Source organism: Salmo salar, chromosome ssa12 (assembly GCF_905237065.1).
Source record: "Salmo salar chromosome ssa12, Ssal_v3.1, whole genome shotgun sequence".
NCBI lineage: Eukaryota > Metazoa > Chordata > Actinopteri > Salmoniformes > Salmonidae > Salmo > Salmo salar.
This window is the reverse complement of record NC_059453.1, coordinates 88164422-88181844: the sequence shown is the minus strand read 5'-3', so window position 1 is coordinate 88181844 and position 17423 is coordinate 88164422. Positions and strand designations below refer to the sequence as shown.

At 40.2% G+C, this 17423-nt stretch overlaps 1 protein-coding gene across 6 annotated transcripts in view; it reads left to right on the top strand.

Annotated features, from left to right (window-relative positions):
• Positions 1 to 17423, top strand: part of igfn1.1 (immunoglobulin like and fibronectin type III domain containing 1, tandem duplicate 1) — a 33732-nt gene that overhangs the window by 7629 nt on the left and 8680 nt on the right. For 3 of the 6 annotated variants that reach the window (XM_014133793.2, XM_014133790.2, XM_014133789.2), the window contains exons 2-13: positions 253 to 330; positions 2105 to 2149; positions 3631 to 3750; positions 4758 to 4897; positions 5146 to 5245; positions 5392 to 5482; positions 7008 to 7185; positions 7339 to 7452; positions 12367 to 12535; positions 12808 to 13080; positions 13226 to 13942; positions 16750 to 16839. In XM_014133793.2, the coding sequence (XP_013989268.2) occupies positions 279 to 330; positions 2105 to 2149; positions 3631 to 3750; positions 4758 to 4897; positions 5146 to 5245; positions 5392 to 5482; positions 7008 to 7185; positions 7339 to 7452; positions 12367 to 12535; positions 12808 to 13080; positions 13226 to 13942; positions 16750 to 16839 (2089 nt within the window). In that variant the 5' untranslated portion in view covers positions 253 to 278. The remainder of the gene's footprint in view (positions 1 to 252; positions 331 to 2104; positions 2150 to 3630; positions 3751 to 4757; positions 4898 to 5145; positions 5246 to 5391; positions 5483 to 7007; positions 7186 to 7338; positions 7453 to 12366; positions 12536 to 12807; positions 13081 to 13225; positions 13943 to 16749; positions 16840 to 17423) is intronic. The other 3 variants (XM_014133791.2, XM_045691893.1, XM_014133794.2) reach the window with 2 other exon arrangements.

The window sequence follows — 17423 nt, the reverse complement described above, 5'->3', positions numbered from 1 at the left end:
TAATGAGATTAGAAATAGTGCAAACAACACCAAACCCGCGTTTCAAGTGCCACCTGCTGGTTATTAGCTGAAGAGGAGAGAATGTCACTCATGTAAATTATCTCTTCTGAAACCCCTGTTTTTTCTTGTGTCTTTTTATTTTGTCTCGTACCTAGTAGGCATCTCAATGACTGTAGTCAGTGGTAGTGATGTTCCATTCAACTTGACAGTTTTAACTCACATTCCTTTTCTCTGTGTGAATGTCTGTTACAGAGCCTTCTGATCCAAAATATACCAAGATGAAGGTGATGAAGTCGAAAGTGACAGATAAATCTGCCGAAGGGCAGAAGGGTAAGTGCAATGTGATGGATTTTTCCTCTGAACAGTTGAATCAAGACAGACAACCACCCAATGCAGTCACACACAGGCAAAGGGTAAATAACAAAAAAGGCAGTAATCATAGCCCGTTATTGATTGCCAAGATACAGTTGCTGGCATAAAAATGTTAGGTTGTGCTGTATTGACAGAACAATTGTTGCAATGCGTGTGCAACACGGTGCTCCAGCGTCTTCTACTGATAGTTTGCCAGTAAATCGAGGTATGTAAAGTGTATCAATTAGACCGTCCAATACACAACTAAGTGAAGAGAAGATATGAGATCATTTTCAGTACAGATGACATTTAGATAGTCATAAATGACAAGCTTCGTCAAGAACATCAGCTAATAATGTCTTCTGCTCTTGTGCTATCGAGAGGAAGTTGAAGAGATCCTTCAATCCAAATATTTGTGCACAATCATCTGGCTTCCAAAATCATACAGGACCACCCTGATTAAATATTAACAACACCTGCTACAGTGTCAATTATACTAGGAATGAAGATATTGCCGAAAAGGACCATTCTCCAGAAGAGCACATGAAGAAATACAAACTGCTTGCTATTGCTTCAATCAGTTTAAAAGGTGAAGTAGCAGTCAAATCACCCTGTCAACCCTTCTAGTGAACCAATCATGTCAAACACTTCCCTGTCAACACCATCATAAGGCAATATCACCAGCCAGTCATTGGGTGATATTGGAAAAGGAATTGGCATGAATATATTTCTGATTCAGCAGAAGAACGAAAAAGAAGAAGTTTATCGTGATTATGAAGAGTGAAGAATGAAAAGTGCTGTGAATTGTTTTATTTACTTGCAGTTTACAAAAAATACATCACAAAACTGTAAGACAACACGCTTATGCTAGAAAAACTAAACTGAAGAACTGATTTAACATCAAGAGAAATCTGTCAAACCTGTGCTGAATGCTTGACAACATATCTACTTAGTCAACAAATCTAAACAGAAGATTAAGTTTGAGATCATATTTGACCAGTAAACTGAAGCGTTTAAAGAATTTTCACTGTGGGGAAGATTGAAATGGGAAGACTGGACTCAAAAGATGGATGTCTGACAATAAACTGTTTGGTAGAAGACATAATCTGATATCTCATCTTCCTCAGCTGTTTTCCAAATCAATTTACAGCCAACTATTAATATGCACTGTAACTGGCACAGAAAAGGTCTCTCAACAGCCCAACCCTATGGACGACCACAACACATTAAATGGGACCTTATTGGACTGGCATATCTGATATCTGATACACCAAAGTTGGTCAGCAGGTTTAGTATAATTTAACACCACTAGTTCTTAGTTAGTATTAATAGGCCATCATCATAGAGAAAACATACCTTGTATGCTAAATTTTAAAATATATAACTAAGACTAAGACAAGCAGCATAAGGACTTAGGAAACAATATAATTGCTGTTAACTCCATGATCTGATGTACTCAGAAATTCGTAATGGTTACAAATGTATATATACAATTAATCTTCCAAAATGTTTCTTTCAAACTTTTGTTCCATCAAATACTCTTCTGAAAAACCTTAGGAGGTTGGTTCTCTCCAAGTTGTGTGTGTTGGATGTTTCCCTTGTCCTTGTGTTTAATGTTAATCGTATGTATCTATGTACTGTTTGTGTGGATTCATAATCCTGTCGAAGTTCCCAAGCCTCTCTCAGGTGCTTTTGTCGGGATTAATGTTTCCTGTGCATTTTCCTTTCTCTTGCTGTCATGTTGCTTGTAAAGTGGATGGTGCTGAGGGTGCTATGGAAAAGCCCAAACACAAAAAAGGTATGCGAGAGAAAAGGAAACTCCAGCAACTTGAGTTTCCATTGATGTGTCTTTCTCTTTGTACAATCTTAGAAAAAAGTTTCCACTGTGGAAAGGGTTCTACACTGAACCCAAAAGGCCTCTACATGGAAACAAAAAAAGGGTTCTTCTAATGGTTATCCCATGGGGAAAGCTGAAGAACCCTTTAAGGTTTTAGATAGCACCTTTTTTTCTAAGAGAGTATGCCTTATACTTTTTTTTCTGGGTGTTTTACTGTACCAAAGCATTGTGGATGAAAGTAATGACTGTGTTGCATGTAGGCCACTGTATACATCATCATATGAATGGTGTAATTCGTGTACTTGTATGACTCAAACTTTCAGCAGATGCACTTCATTGTAGAATTCTAAACAAATGACAAATCCATTAATACTGACAAACTATCCCTAAGGGGCATTGCGGATGATTGCTATGAGGTCCTTATATTGTCTTGCAACCTAACTGTAGCTTGTGCAAGAGAATACAAGTTGAGTATGTGGGAGGACAGATTGGGCCCTTCATGACCTAGGTTTTAGGTTATGGGCTTCCAGAAAATGTTCTTACAGACAATTAACATCTGCATGAAATTTTTTTTGCTCATGATTACTCATCAGTGCTGTGAAATTATATTTGTGTTCAGTTACAGTAGTCAAGTAAAACAGAGAAATATGGATGGAAATAGTATGGATGACCAAACATAATTTGAAACAGTTGGGGTCAGATTGACTAAGTATGTGCAGCGGCGCTAAGTTGCAGCTGTTACAATAAAAAGAGACATCACATTAAAGCTGAAATCCGTCAAGGGGGAAACAGCGCCACTGTTCACCCCAGCCCCTTTGTTATTGTTTTGTTTTGTTGATGAAACAGAGGAGAGGAGCGTCCAGCATCGTGGCATTGTTTGAAGTAACTTATTTGTTGATGCAATATCTCTAACAGGACATGGTAGTTTCACCAACTACAGATTTCAGCTTTAAAAGAAAAATGTACAGTACCATAAATATTAAGAGAACAATGATGCATTGATCTAAAGTGAAAATAATAATAACATCATGTTTTTTGCTTAGTTGGCTTCATTTTGGTATGAAAATAACACGCGCAAACTTTGCATATAGGTGTATTTTCTTGCTAGATGTGGCATGTGATTTAGGGCAGTATTCCTGACCTGATACTACTAGTCTACTCCATGTTTTGGTGTATCAGCCATTGCTTTAACAAGACTGTCTTGGGCTTATTAGTTGTACTATGACTACTTCTACAGTAATATTAGGTCCGAATCTGGCCCTCAATCCCTTACATTCAAAAAGTCATATATTACATGATATTATTAGGTATTAGACATTATGGGTGTTAGATTTGGTCAACCATTAATGCAAATCTCAATTGTTTTAAGCAGTAAGTGCTAACAATGTTATCAAATAATTATGCAATTTTGTAATGATGTATTTTTTTGTGTGTGTGATCAGTCAAGAAATTCAGATCAAAAGTCCCTGGAGTTATGATCACGCAGTATGTGGAGGAAATACCAGAGGGGAAAAGCCACCCTGACTTCACCCGCAAGCCCATCGCGTTGACCATTCAGGAGGGTAAGGAACAGTTAATCATGTAATATTCTGCATTAACAGGCATAGCTTTCCTATTATACTGCAATACATGTTATGTGTTCTGCTACTGCCTTATAAACAAAGAGGGAAAAAAAACAAATGTAATATTCCAAGCTGCAGCACATAGGAATTGGGTCAACCAAAATGGGAACAGTGACCCACTGCAGCGGGGGTGCTGATGGGATTAACATATGTGGTCCTCTGTAGCTCAGTTGGTAGAGCATGGCACCTGCAACACCAGGAGAGTGGGATTGATTCCCAGGACTTCCCATACGTAAATAAAAAATATATAAAATGCACACATGACTGTAAGGTGCTTTGGATGAAGGTGTCTGCTAAATGGCATATATTATATTTTGTCCTGACTAAGACAAGCAGCATAAGGACATGTAGGGATAGGCCCGATTGCATTACTTTACATCTCAGTTGAGACATTTATATCATTTGGAGTAGGTTGCACAGGCTTCAGGCCATGACATGTGACAGTGGTCATAAGGCATGTGATGTATGGTGGAGTCCACAAAATGCAATCCTTACAGATGGCTCATATCAACTTCATTTGCAACAGAAATGAAATGTAGACTCTACATAATTTATGATTATGATGACCTTCTATGCCCTACCCACTCACATACCAAATCCTTATTTAACCTTGCACACTTAGATTGGTGACACAACCTTTAATAGAGGCAGACTGTTAAGCTCCTTATTAAAGCATATGCCATAATTAACGCCTAGCTCTTTCATCATTGGGGGTAGTTGTATAATGAATGTTACACATCATATATGGTGAAAATGCAATGTATTCAATAACATACCAAACAAATACAGTCCGACCTATCGCACTAATCCTTATGTAAAATTGTATCACCAAAAGGATGGACTAATTAGACACTCAAATACGAACATATAGTGGACATCAGAAGAAAAACACAATGGTACAAAATGCTACTATTTACGAGTATTCTATGACTCTAATCACAAATCAGGCAAGTTCGGGGTGTTCAAAGCCATTGTGTATGGTGAACCTACACCCAAAGTGACATGGAACCGAGCAAATGGAAAGATAGACGATCCACAGAAGTTCCAGAGCAAGTATGACGAGGCGACTGGTGAACACACCCTAGAGGTAAGCATGTTTATCACCATTCAGCACCAACTGGTTCTTATACTCAAGTCCCCTCCTTTTTACTCCAACCTTTATATTTCAACCCTTTAACATGAAACAATGTATTAGAATAATTATTGGTTACATTTCTAGATTTTAAAATAAATAAAACAATTACCCTTGAAGTATATTTCAATTGATTTGTTTTATAGACCTTAACAGCAGTCGATGGTAAGTACGTAGTTAATACATTATCAATTTGCTTACAGATCCCCAAAGTATGTACAGAAGATGCCGACACGTACAAATGCTTTGCAACAAATGAGTATGGAAAGGCTGTTTGCACTATCCAGCTGAATGTCATTGAAGGTAAGACACACAAAAAGAGAACTCTAACACATCTAATCTAAATCTCTCTTAAGCAATATTTATCTTGTCAAGCAAGTGCATTCTAATGATTTAAAAAGAATGATCAACACTTTAAGACATAAACATTATTAATCCTTTCTGTCCAGTTGGATTCAAAAAGACGAGGGAAATAGCCAAGTCCAAAGAAGAACAAGAAGCACTCAAACCTGGGTCTTTTAGAACAATGTTGAAGAAGCGGTAAGAGAATGTATTACATTGTACTTTATTAACAGGTTGTGTAAATAGGTCTTGAACGGGTATTTTAGTGGTTAAAATTCACAGTTTCCTAACTCCTAAACCTTTCAAACAGACAACCCAAACCTCTAAAAAGAAGGTAACAATAAGTTAAAGCTCTCTGTTTGAAAAGGGTTCAGGTCTGGAAAACACGCCCTAAGTGACAGAGGGAAACACGATGCTGAATAGATTTGTATAACAGGAGACAATTACTAAATACAGGCTGCAACTCTGCAATAGCAATTTAAATGAATGCATGCATGGTAAATTATCATCCTGTGTGACTAAACACCTCCCTCTGCAACTGGATCCTGGACTTCCTGAAGGGCCACACCCAGGTGGTAAGAATAGGTAACAACACATCCACCATGCTGATCCTTAACACAGGGGCCCCTCAGGGGTACGTGCTCAGTCCCATCCTGTACTCCCTGTTCACTCATGACTGCATGGCCAGGCACGACTCCAACACCATCATCAAGTTTGCTGATGATTACCAACAATGATGAAACTGTCTATTGGGAGGAGGTCAGAGACCTGGCCATGTGGTGCCAAGACAACATCCTCTCCCTCAACGTGATCAAGACAAAGGAGATTGTTGTGGACAACAAGAAAAAGAGGACCGAGCACGCCCCCATTCTCATCGACGGGGCTGCAGTGGAGCAGGTTGAGAGCTTCAAGTTCCTTGGTGTCCACATCACCAACAAACTAACATGGTCCAAGCACACCATGACAGTCGTGAAGTGGGCACGACAAAACCTATTCCCCATCAGGAGACTGAAAAAATTTGGCAATGGTCCTCAGATCTTCAAAAGATTCTATAGCTGCACCATCGAGAGCATCCTGACTGGTTGCATCACTGCCTGGTATGGCAACTGCTCGGCCTCCGACAGCAAGGCACTACAGAGGGTAGTGCGTACAGCCCAGTACATCACTGGGACCAAGCTTCCTGCCATCCAGGACCTCAATATCAGGCGGTGTCAGAGGAAGGCCCTAAAAATTGTCAAAGATTCCAGCCACCCTAGTCATAGACTAGGTAGCTCTGCTACCGCACAGCAAGCGGTACCGGAGCGCCAAGTCTAGGTCCAAAAGGCTTCATAACAGCTTCTACCACCAAGCCTTAAGACTCCTGAACAGCTAATCAAAGGGCTAAACAGATCCCTCTTTTACGCTGCTGCTACTCTCTGTGTATTGTCTACGCACAGTCACTTTTATACTCTACCTATATGTACATATTGCCTCAATTACCTTGACTAACATTGACTCTGTACCGGTACCCTCTGTATATAGCCTTGCTATTGTTATTTTACTGCTGCTGTTTCATTATTTGTTACTTTTATTTTATATTTGTTACTTATCTATTTTTTACTTGACACTTTTATTTCTTAAAACCTTTTAAAACATTGTAGGTTATGCACTTTTAATTAAGCATTTCACTGTACACCTGTTGTATTCGGCACATGTGACAAATAACATTTGATTTGATCTGCAGTGGAGAAGTCCATGAGCAAAAGCCACTCGAATCTGAAGAGAAAATTTGGGAGATCCTGATGAGTGCCGACAAGAAAGATTATGAACAAATCTGTGCTGAGTATGGCATCACTAATTTCCGTGGGATGCTGACAAAACTGGCTGAAATGAAAAGGGAGAGAGAGGTGGAACAGGCACAGGTATAGTACTATGGAATATCTTTTTACTGGTGTTATTTTGAAGAAAACACCAATAAAGTAAAAGGGAGAATGTGTCAGTTACCTGTTTGATTTTTCAAAGATCTTATGGTTTCTCAGTCATTTTACCGTACCTTTGATATTTGTCTGTTTCAGTTTATTGAACATATCAGTTTGCTCAAACACATCGAAGTCAATGCTGATGAAAATGCAACGTTTGAAATTGACATGGATCTTAAAGATGCCAGCAGCAGGATTTTCCTCTACAAGGTATGAACGCTCATACCAAACTGTTCAATAGCTCTCCTGTTTATTTCATTTACATAAGTATTCAGACTCTTTATTCAGTACTTTTCTTGAAGCACCTTTGGCAGCAATTACAGCCTCTAGTATTTGTGGGTATTCTTGGGCTTCTGTGTCACCACTGTCATGACCTTGGCCTGTGGGTAAGGTTTATGACCCCCCATAAATACCTTTCTCCCTTTCCTCTCTCTTGACTCTACCGAAGGACTCTTGAAAAGCCTTTGTTAAACATAGAGAGTCTGGGAACATCAAAAGGTGGGGGGAAAGGAACCATATTTCGATAATCCAACCAGTTGAAAATATGCGTTGGTACTTAATGAATAGGATGCCAGATCAGTTGGCATCTGAGACATTCTTACTAATGATAGGATGACATAAACTGTATCTTGGAAAGTCTGCACATTATAGTTATCAGATTCACATGGAATTGTTGTGCAATTTAAATGTTTAAATATGAAACTATTTGTGAAAAGATGAAATGTACTTTTAGCTTCCAAATGAGAAGAATTGGGTTTTCATGAGTGAACTATGCTCAACTCAGTGGCCCCGCCCATGTGAAGAGACATTGGTTATAAACTATGAAACATGCCCTTCTCTCCCCTCTTATATAAAGCCCTTGATGAAAATTGTACTTCTTGTTCCGAGGACGATAGGACGACGGTCCATATGTTAAAAGGACTAACATGTCAACTACAGAACTAAGCCAATCTCAGCGTGAGCTTTGGTTGCGAATGGTATGAACTTTGAACTCTTATTCACTAAAGAAGTGAGACATCCTAGCCGTTGAGTTAGCAACAGCAGCTGTAAATGTGGGCTAGGAAAGGATGGACAAAGGATCTGTCCTAACAAACAACACGATACTACAACATATCCAGTTTACCACCAGAGACACTCTTCAAAGGAAAAGGAAGATCTCTGTTGGGCAACACAGCCTTCCATCTACAACCAACCTATTGAAGTGCAGCTCAGAGTAAATATTTATTGCATTGTCCTTTTCCAAATATGTGGTTATTTAGAATGCATAAGATTCTGTATTTACGATAGCATAGCTTCTCCCTTTGCTCTTCAGTCCTCCCGCGCTTTCATTCAAGCCCAAATCCCTCTCTTTGTGTAACCAGCTCTCATACAGGTTCCGTCCCCCAGGGACGTTTTCTTGTAGGACATAATTAGTAATCAATGTATGATCCATTCTGTGTTTATGTAATTCTGTGTGATTATTTAGGTATTTAGTAAATAAATAATTAAACCAAAGTTTGTATTGCTGATTCAACTTGTTAGCCAGGGTTCGTGAAGATAACCAAGAATTCTATGATGGTCAGATGAGACTGAAATAAGGTGACGATTAATATTGACTGCTATTGATGTAAAAGATTACTAGGTCTTTAAGAGTTTATTCGGAAGATAACAGCTCTATAACTTCTCTAGGGCCAGCGGGACGAAATCGTCCCACCTACGTAACAGCCAGTGGAATCCTGTGGCGCGTTATTCAAATACCTTAGAAATGCTATTACTTCAATTTCTCAAACATATTACTATTTTACAGCATTTTAAAGACAAGACCCTCGTTAATCTAACCACACTGTCCGATTTCAAAAAGGCTTTACAACGAAAGCAAAACATTAGATTATGTCAGCAGAGTACCCAGCCAGAAATAATCAGACACCCATTTTTCAAGCTAGCATATAATGTCACAAAAACCCAGAAGACAGCTAAATGCAGCACTAACCTTTGATGATCTTCATCAGATGACAACCCTAGGACATTATGTTATACAATACATGCATGTTTTGTTCAATCAAGTTCATATTTATATCAAAAACCAGCTTTTTACATTAGCATGTGACGTTCAGAACTAGCATACCCCCGCAAACTTCCGGTGAATTTACTAAATTACTCACGATAAACGTTCACAAAAAGCATAACAATTATTTTAAGAATTATAGATACAGAACTCCTCTATTCACTCGATATGTCCGATTTAAAAATAGCTTTTCGGTGAAAGCACATTTTGCAATATTCTCAGTAGATAGCCCGGCATCACAGGGCTAGCTATTTAGACACCCAGCAAGTTTTGCACTCACCAAAGTCAGATTTACTATAAGAAAAATGTTATTACCTTTGGTGTTCTTCGTCAGAATGCACTCCCAGGACTTCTACTTCAATAACAAATGTTGGTTTGGTCCCAAATAATCCATAGTTATATCCAAATAGCGGCGTTTTGTTCGTGCGGTCAAGACACTATCCGAAAGGGTAAATAAGGGTTACGAGCATGGCGCATTTCGTGACAAAATATTTCTAAATATCCCATTACCGTACTTCGAAGCATGTCAACCGCTGTTTAAAATCAATTTTTTATGCCATTTTTCTCGTAAAAAAGCGATAATATTCCGACCGGGAATCTGCATTTAGGTAAACAGACGAAAGAAAATAAAGCATGGAGTCGACTCGGGCACGCGCCTAAGCCCATAGTACTCTGATCGGCCACTTGCCAAAAGCGATAATGTGTTTCAGCCAGAGCCTGCCTCGATATCATTCCGCTTTTTCCCGGGCTCTGAGAGCCTATGGGAGCCGTAGGAAGTGTCACGTTAGAGCAAAGATCCTCAGTCTTCAATAAAAAGAGCCCAGATGAACAACAACTTGTCAGACAGGCCACTTCCCATATAGAATCCTCTCAGGTTTTGGCCTGCCATATGAGTTCTGTTATACTCACAGACACCATTCCAACAATTTTAGAAACTTTAGGGTGTTTTCTATCCAAATCTACTAATTATATGCATATTCTCATTTCTGGGCAAGAGTAGTAACCAGTTTAAATCGGGTACGTTTTGTATCCGGCTGTGAAAATACTGCCCCCTAGCCCCAACAGGTTAATCATGTAATATTAATTACAGAGAAATTATTTTATAGAATAGCATGTCATATCACTTAATCCGGCATAGCCAAAGACATGACACCACTCTACCATAAAGACGTGATTGGTGAAGTGCTGACAAGATGGTTATCCTTCTGGAAGGTTCTCCCATCTCCACAGAGGAACTCTAGAGCTCTGTCGGATTTACCATCAGGTTCTTGGTCACCTCCCTTACCAAGGCCCTTCTACCCCGATTGCTCAGTTTGGCCGGGTAGCCAGCTCAAGGAAGAGCCTTGGTGATTCCAAACTTCTTCCATTTAAGAACGATGGAGGCCACTGTGTTCTTGGGGACTTTTATGCTGCAGAAATGTTTTGGTACCCTTCCCCAGATCTGTGCCTCAACACAATCATGTTCTGGGAACTCTACGGACAATTCCTTCGACCTCATGGCTTGGTTTATGCTCTGATATGCACTGTCAACTGTGGGACTTTATATAGACAGGTGTGTGCCCTTCCAAATCATGTCCAATCAATTTAATTTACCACAGGTTGACTCCAATCAAGTTGTAGAAACATATCATTACATTACATTACATTACATTTAAGTCATTTAGCAGACGCTCTTATCCAGAGCGACTTACAAATTGGTGCATTCACCTTATGATATCCAGTGGAACAACCACTTTACAATAGTGCATCTAAATCTTTTAAGGGGGGGGGTTAGAAGGATTACTTTATCCTATCCTAGGTATTCCTTAAAGAGGTGGGGTTTCAGGTGTCTCCGGAAGGTGGTGATTGACTCCGCTGTCCTGGCGTCGTGAGGGAGCTTGTTCCACCATTGGGGTGCCAGAGCAGCGAACAGTTTTGACTGGGCTGAGCGGGAACTGTGCTTCCTCAGAGGTAGGGGGGCCAGCAGGCCAGAGGTGGATGAACGCAGTGCCCTTGTTTGGGTGTAGGGCCTGATCAGAGCCTGAAGGTATGGAGGTGCCGTTCCCTTCACAGCTCCGTAGGCAATCACCATGGTCTTGTAGCGGATGCGAGCTTCAACTGGAAGCCAGTGGAGAGAGCGGAGGAGCGGGGTGACGTGAGAGAACTTGGGAAGGTTGAACACCAGACGGGCTGCGGCGTTCTGGATGAGTTGTAGGGGTTTAATGGCACAGGCAGGGAGCCCAGCCAACAGCGAGTTGCAGTAATCCAGACGGGAGATGACAAGTGCCTGGATTAGGACCTGCACCGCTTCCTGTGTGAGGCAGGGTCGTACTCTGCGAATGTTGTAGAGCATGAACCTACAGGATCGGGTCACCGCCTTGATGTTAGTGGAGAACGACAGGGTGTTGTCCAGGAATACGCCAAGGTTCTTAGCACTCTGGGAGGAGGACACAAGGGAGTTGTCAACCGTGATGGCGAGATCATGGAACGGGCAGTCCTTCCCCAGGAGGAAGAGCAGCTCCGTCTTGCCGAGGTTCAGCTTGAGGTGGTGATCCGTCATCCACACTGATATCATATCATATCATGGATGATCAATGGAAACACGATTCACCTTAACTAAATTTATAGTCTCATAGCAAAGGGTCTGAATTCTTATAAAATAAGTTTCAAAAACCTGTTTTTGTTCTGGCATTATGGGGTATTGTGTGTAGATTGATGAGAAAAATGTTTCATTTAATCCATTTTAGAATATGGCTGTATGTACCATAACAAAATGTGGAAAAAGTCAAGGGGTCTGAATACTTTCCGAATGCACTGTATCTACTTCCCCAGAGTCAGATGAACTTGTGGATACTATTTGTATGTCTCTGTGTGCAGTTTAAAGGAATTTGCCAACTAAATTTAGCGCAAATGCTAAGTAGAGTTAGCGCAATGACAAGAAGTCTATGGGAACAGCTAGTTAGCATTGGCTCACAAAACTACCTCCAACTTCCTTCATAATGGACGCAAAGATATAAAACTGGTATCAACGAGTTCATCTGACTCTCGGAAAGTAGATAAAAAAAACGATAAAAAAAGTAAACGATATATATACTCTGCAGGATGGTATTATGGTTCCTTACACCGTTGAGATGGAAGAAGAAATGAAGCACCAACTGAAACGAGTTGGCAAAAAGTTCATTTTCACGATCAAAAATCTAGACCCGGCAGATGCTGGTCTCTATTCAGTGGATGTAGAGGGAGTTAATGTTTTCTCCACGGATTTCAAAAGTGAGTACAAATGCAAATCGCAGTCTAAATAGAGACTAGAAAAAATACTACAGTAATATGATTATTACAAAATATTGAATGATACTATGTGGAATTAAAGTTTAACAAGAGCATACATCATACTATACATTTTGGGAATTACAGCATTTAAGGACTAGAAATGCAGTATTTGTAAAATTGGTGTTTGAAGAATTTGAGAAGCATGACAATGTTATTGTGTGAACTGGATTGTCTTAGTATGTATTATTCCCTACTCTCTTTCCATCTTTCAGTTCCACCTGTAAATTTCGCCGTCAAAATTCAGGAGGTGAAGGCAGAAGAAAGACAAGATGCCATCTTTCAGTGTGTCTTAACTGCACCTATGGCTGAGATTAATTGGATGGGCAAGAGTGCCCCGATAGAAAATAATGACAAATTTGAAATCACAGTGTCTGAAGACAAGCTCATCCACAAGTTGCTAGTGAAGGATTGTCAGCCTTTGGATGCTGGTATCTACGCAGCTGTGGCAGGTATCCATTCCTGTAATGCCTGGCTTGTGGTGGAAGGTGAGGTTATTCAATTTTCTCATGGAATGTTTTTGAACAATCTTTTAGCATATCAGTTGTATTCTTAAACCATATAAATGAACGGTGAATCACACACGTCACTGGCTACCATTATATTAAATAGCTCGCAAATTCTCTGATTTAGTTGACAAGAACCCTGCGAACAAAGGCAAGAAGATAGCTCGCAAAACAACCCAGGCTGGAGGAGGTGATTTGGATCTGGAGAAAATAGCAAAGGAGCAGGCGGAAAAACACAAGAAAGACATGGAAGAGAGGATGGCGGAAGCAAAGATAAAGGCTGCTGAGAGAGGGGTCACTGACGCAGCTGCCCAGGCTGAGAAAGAGGCCGCTGATGCAGCCGCTAAAGCCGCCAGAGAGGCATCTAGGGCTGCGGAAGCTAAGGCAAAGGCTAAGGCAGAGAAAAAAGCTGCTAAATTAAAAGATGCTAAGGAGAAAGCAAAGGCAAAGAAGAAAGCCTCAGGTGGTGGAGCTGCAGGAGGTGGGGCTGCAGGTGGTGGGGCTGCAGGTGCAGGAGCTGCAGGTGCTGGGGCTGAAGGTGGTGGAGTTGCAGGTGATGGAGCTGCAGGTGGTGGGGCTGCAGGTGGTGGAGCTGCAGGTGTTGGGGCTGCAGGTGGTGGAGCTGCAGGTGGTAGAGCTGCAGGTGTTGGGGCTGCAGGTGTTGGGGCTGCAGGTGGTGGGGCTGCAGGTGTTGGAGCTGCAGGTGATGGGGCTGATGGAGATGCTGGATCTGGATCGGAATACGATGACATAGTAGTAAGCACAGATGAGTCTGATGAGGAAGATGGAGCCACAAAAACAAAGCGTGTGAGAAGCCGCCAAGTTGTTCCAGACACGGTCATAGGTAAGAAACTATATCTTCCTCTGATAATATTTTGAAGTAGTTTAAATGGGAGACATTGTGGCCAGTTTCCCGGACACAGATTTAGACAAAAAAACACGTTCAATGGAGATTCTCCATTATGCATGCTTTTTAGTTCTGGGAAACTGGCCCATAGAGTATATCCACTACACTAAGTATAGTTCACCCAGATGTCATATTTCTATGACTGGGATGACTGTCTCAAGGTCATTAACACCAGATTGTAATTGAAGTCACTGATTGACCAAAGAGGATTCATTTAGGTAAGGTAACCTCTAAAAGCACTACTTAAATGAATACTTTGGGCTTTTGGATATTAGGCCCTTTATCTATTTCACCTGAGAGATGAATTTGTGGATACCACTTTTCTGTCTCTGTGTCCAGTATGAAGGAAGTTAGAGCCTATGCAAGCTTATGCGAGCCTATCCCGAGTGGCGCAGTGGTGTAAGGCGCTGCATCTCAGTGCTACAAGCGTCACTACAGTTACCCTAGTTCAAATCCAGGCTGTATCAAAACAGGCCGTGATTGGGAGTCCCATAGGGTGGCTCACAATTGGCCCAGCGTTGTCCGGGTTTGCCCGGTGTAGGCTGTCATTGTAAAATAAGAATTTGTTCTTAACTGACTTGCCTAGTTAAATAAAGGTTAAATATAAAAAAAGAAAAATGTTTAAAAAATATGCCAACAAGTGTTAGCACAATAACTTCCATCCAGTTAGTTAGCATCTTCCTTCAAACTGCATGCAGAGACATAAAAATGGTATCCACCAGTTTATCTGGGGAAGTAGATACAGGGCCTCATTGTCAAAATCCCAAAGTATGCCTTTAAGAAGTACCTACCATAAAAAAGCAAGTAAAGGACACACACCCCTGACAAGTCAACTAAGATTCAAATCATCAAATCATTCGTTTTTGTGTGCATCCATTTTAAAATTATGTTTTTTTGTTATTGCTTTGGCCTCCAGTCTTTATTTTCATACATCCATGTATATAACAACTGACATACAGTACCAGTCAAAAGTCTGAACACACCTACTCGTTCAAGAGTTTTTCTTTAGTTTTACTATTCTCTACATTGTAGGATTATGCTGAGCGCCAAAAAAGTGTTAAACAAATCTAAATATATTTTATATTTGAGATTCTTCAAAGTAGCCACCCTTTGACTTGATGACAGCTTTGCACACTCTTGGCATTCTCTCAACCAGCTTCACCTGGAATGCTTTTCTAACAGTCTTGAAAGAATTCCCACATATGCTGAGCACTTATTGGCTGCTTTTCCTTCACTCTGCGGTCCAACTCATCCCAAACCATCTCAATTGGGTTGAGGTCAGGTAATTGTGGAGGCCAGGTCATCCGATGCAGCCCTCCACCACTCTCCTTTTTGGTCAAATAACCCTTACATAGCCTGTAGGTGTGTTGGGTCATTGTCCTGTTGAAAACAAATGATAGTCCCACTAAGCGCAAATCAGATGGGATGGCATATCACTGCAGAATGATGTGGTAGCCATACTGGTTAAGTGTGCCTTGAATTCAAAATAAATCACAGACAGTGTCACCAGCAAAGCACCCCAAGACCATCAAACCACCTCCTCCATGCTTCACGGTGGGAACCACACATGCAGAGATAATCTGTTCACCTACTCTGCGCCTCACAAAGACACAGCGGTTGGAACCAAAAGTCTTACATTTTGACTAATCAGACCGAAGGACAGATGTCCACCGCAGATTTCCACTGCAAGCATGCCCATTGCTTGTGTTTCTTGGTCCAAGCAAGTCTCTTCTTTCTATTGGTGTCCTTTAGTAGTGGTTTCTTTGCAGAAATTCGACCATGAAGGCCTTGTTCACGCTGTCTCCTCTGAACAGTTGATTTTGAGATATGTCTATTACTTGAACTCTGTGAAGCATTTATTTGGGCTGCAATTTCTGAGGCTGGTAACTCTAACTTATCCTCTGCAGCAGGGGTAACTCTGGGTATTCCTTTCCTGTGGCGTTCCTAATGAGAGCCAGTTTCATCATAGCGCTTGATGGGTTTTGTGACTGCACTTTCAAAGTTCTTGAAATTGTCCAGATTGACTGAACTTTATGTCTTAAAGTAATGATGGACTGTCGCTTCTCTTTACTTATTTCAGCTGTTCTTGCCATGATATGGACTTTTGCCAAATAGGGCTATCTTCTGTATACCACCTCTACCTTTTCACAACACAACTGATTGGCTCAAATGCATTGAGAAGGAAAGAAATTCCACAAACAAGGCACACCTGTTAATTGAAATGCATTCCAGGTGATTACCTCATAAAGCAGGTTAAGAGAATGCCAAGAGTGTGAAAAGCTGTCATCAAGGCAGAGGGTGGCTACTTTGAAGAATCTCAAATATAAAATACATTTGATTTGTTTAACACTTTCTTTGGTTACTACATGATTCCATAGAGTATGTGTTATTTCATAGTTTTGATGTCTTCACTATTATTCCACAATGTAAAAAATAGTAAAAATAAAGAAAAACCCTTGAATTTGTAGGTGTGTCCAAACGTTTGACTGGTATTGTATATTATTGTCAAAGGAGATGCAACATCTAATTATGTGATTAGCTTGCACATTTTGGCATATTGTAGTTTAAATGATTATTAATCAACATCAGTACATGGAACATGGTCTGATTTGATCATATTAATGAACTAGCAAACCAACTTCATTACAAATGTGTTTGCCTTTAAAGCAAATACAAAATTCACAAGGTAAATACATACAATTGAAATTGTTTGACATCAACTTGAAATTGATGATCACCAATAGATGATGATGATGAGGAAGCTTCAAGTGAGCAATCGGGGAAACGTGTGAAACGCACAAGGCAAGGCCCACTGCTCAAGGAAGAGATTGTTGGTAAGATTTTGTGAAGGTTGCATTTGATGAACATGCATGGAAACAGGTTGGTTTAATATCAAAGTCATTTGTCGGAAATGACTTTGGCACACCGGGCCTGATAAATTAAGGAAATCTTTGTTTACTCAAAGAAATCCTAAACGTAATATTTACACTGACATTTAGGATTAATATTAACCCTCAAATGTATGATGCGTTTGTTATTGAAGTTTATATACATTATATCAAGGGAGATAAAAAATAATAATAATTATGCCATAACTGTCATTCAAAATAGGTCCCATACTCTATGACTTCATATGTAGTCAGAAAAAATTGACCAAAACTGTGGCATTGTAGTTAAACATAACATCTGCCACATTATGATGTACTAATTGTCATAATTTGAAATACATTTTCATAAATCCATAGGCCTACTTGTTTACTTTAGAGTGGACTGTTCTACACAATATAGTGATACACTTGATGAAGCAGTTTGTAAAATGCATACACATTGCAGGTCACCAACCATGTCTAAATAATGTCCAAACCAACAATTACTGTCTCTAGCAGAAGCATCCATCACTTTGTGTCTGAACCTCAGA